This window comes from Bison bison, unplaced genomic scaffold (assembly GCF_000754665.1).
Source record: "Bison bison bison isolate TAMUID 2011002044 unplaced genomic scaffold, Bison_UMD1.0 scf7180017847352, whole genome shotgun sequence".
Taxonomy (NCBI): domain Eukaryota; kingdom Metazoa; phylum Chordata; class Mammalia; order Artiodactyla; family Bovidae; genus Bison; species Bison bison.
The window spans coordinates 7,870-8,869 of record NW_011477925.1 but is presented as its reverse complement, the minus strand read 5'-3'; the positions used below and the strand labels follow the sequence as shown (position 1 = coordinate 8,869).

General features: G+C 65.3%; 1 protein-coding gene across 1 annotated transcript in view; it reads left to right on the top strand.

Moving 5' to 3' along the window:
• Positions 1-1,000, top strand: part of LOC104990672 (plexin-A1-like) — a 39,184-nt gene that overhangs the window by 30,639 nt on the left and 7,545 nt on the right. Inside the window, 1 exon segment of the mRNA XM_010842914.1 lies at positions 717-974. Coding sequence (XP_010841216.1) covers positions 717-974 — 258 coding nt within the window.

The window sequence follows — 1,000 nt, the reverse complement described above, 5'->3', positions numbered from 1 at the left end:
GATGTCGGGGCTCCGACCCCATCCCAGGTGGCTCTGTGGGTGGAGACCTCCTCTCTAGCGACACCCAGCAGGCCTTCCCGTCACTGGCAGGGGCCCTGGGCTGCTCACTGCCGCTTGCTTCCCGGGGTGGCGCCGCGCGGGGGCTCCCTGTCCTGGCAGGTGTCTCTCCCGGGGTTGTGGTCCGCTGTGCTATGTGACGGGTCTTAGGTGTGACTGTGTGTCCCGCCTGAGCTGGGAGCCTGTGTCCCTTCTGCTTCAGTAAGCTCTGGGGCAGAAAAGAGCGAACACGTGGGGCCCTGGAGCCAGCCATGCCTGCATCCCACCCCCGTGTCCCACCCCTGTGCTGGGAGACCCCAAAGAGCCACGCCCCTGTCCGGACTTCAGTGTCCGCTGTGCGGTGGGGAGAGGGGTTTCTGTGTTGGTGCTGGCGTCAGTGGCCGCGGACGGGCACTCCTGGTGCCAGTGGACACCAGGCTTCCTCTGAGCTGTTGGAGCCACGCCGCGCAGAGGGAGGTGGGGCAGACACCTCACCGCTGTGCCCAGATCTCTGCCCACCATGGGCTTCTCATATAGCTGCCAGGCCATAGCCATTCTGCGAGGACTTGGGGCTTGGGGTCCCGCCAGGGTGATGGGTGACTGGACGCCCAGGCCTGCACGGTCCCTCAGCCAGAAGGGGCTGGTGCTTCTTAGATCTGAGCAGGCCTGTGGTCCCCCAGGTGCAGGCCAATGTGGAGAAGTCGCTGACGCTGTTCGGCCAGCTGCTGACCAAGAAGCACTTCCTGCTGACCTTCATCCGCACGCTGGAGGCCCAGCGCAGCTTCTCCATGCGGGACCGCGGCAACGTGGCCTCGCTTATCATGACGGCCCTGCAGGGCGAGATGGAGTATGCCACGGGCGTGCTCAAGCAGCTGTTGTCCGACCTCATCGAGAAGAATCTGGAGAGCAAGAACCACCCCAAGCTGCTACTGCGCCGGTGAGCCTGGGGGGCACTGGGGTTGGG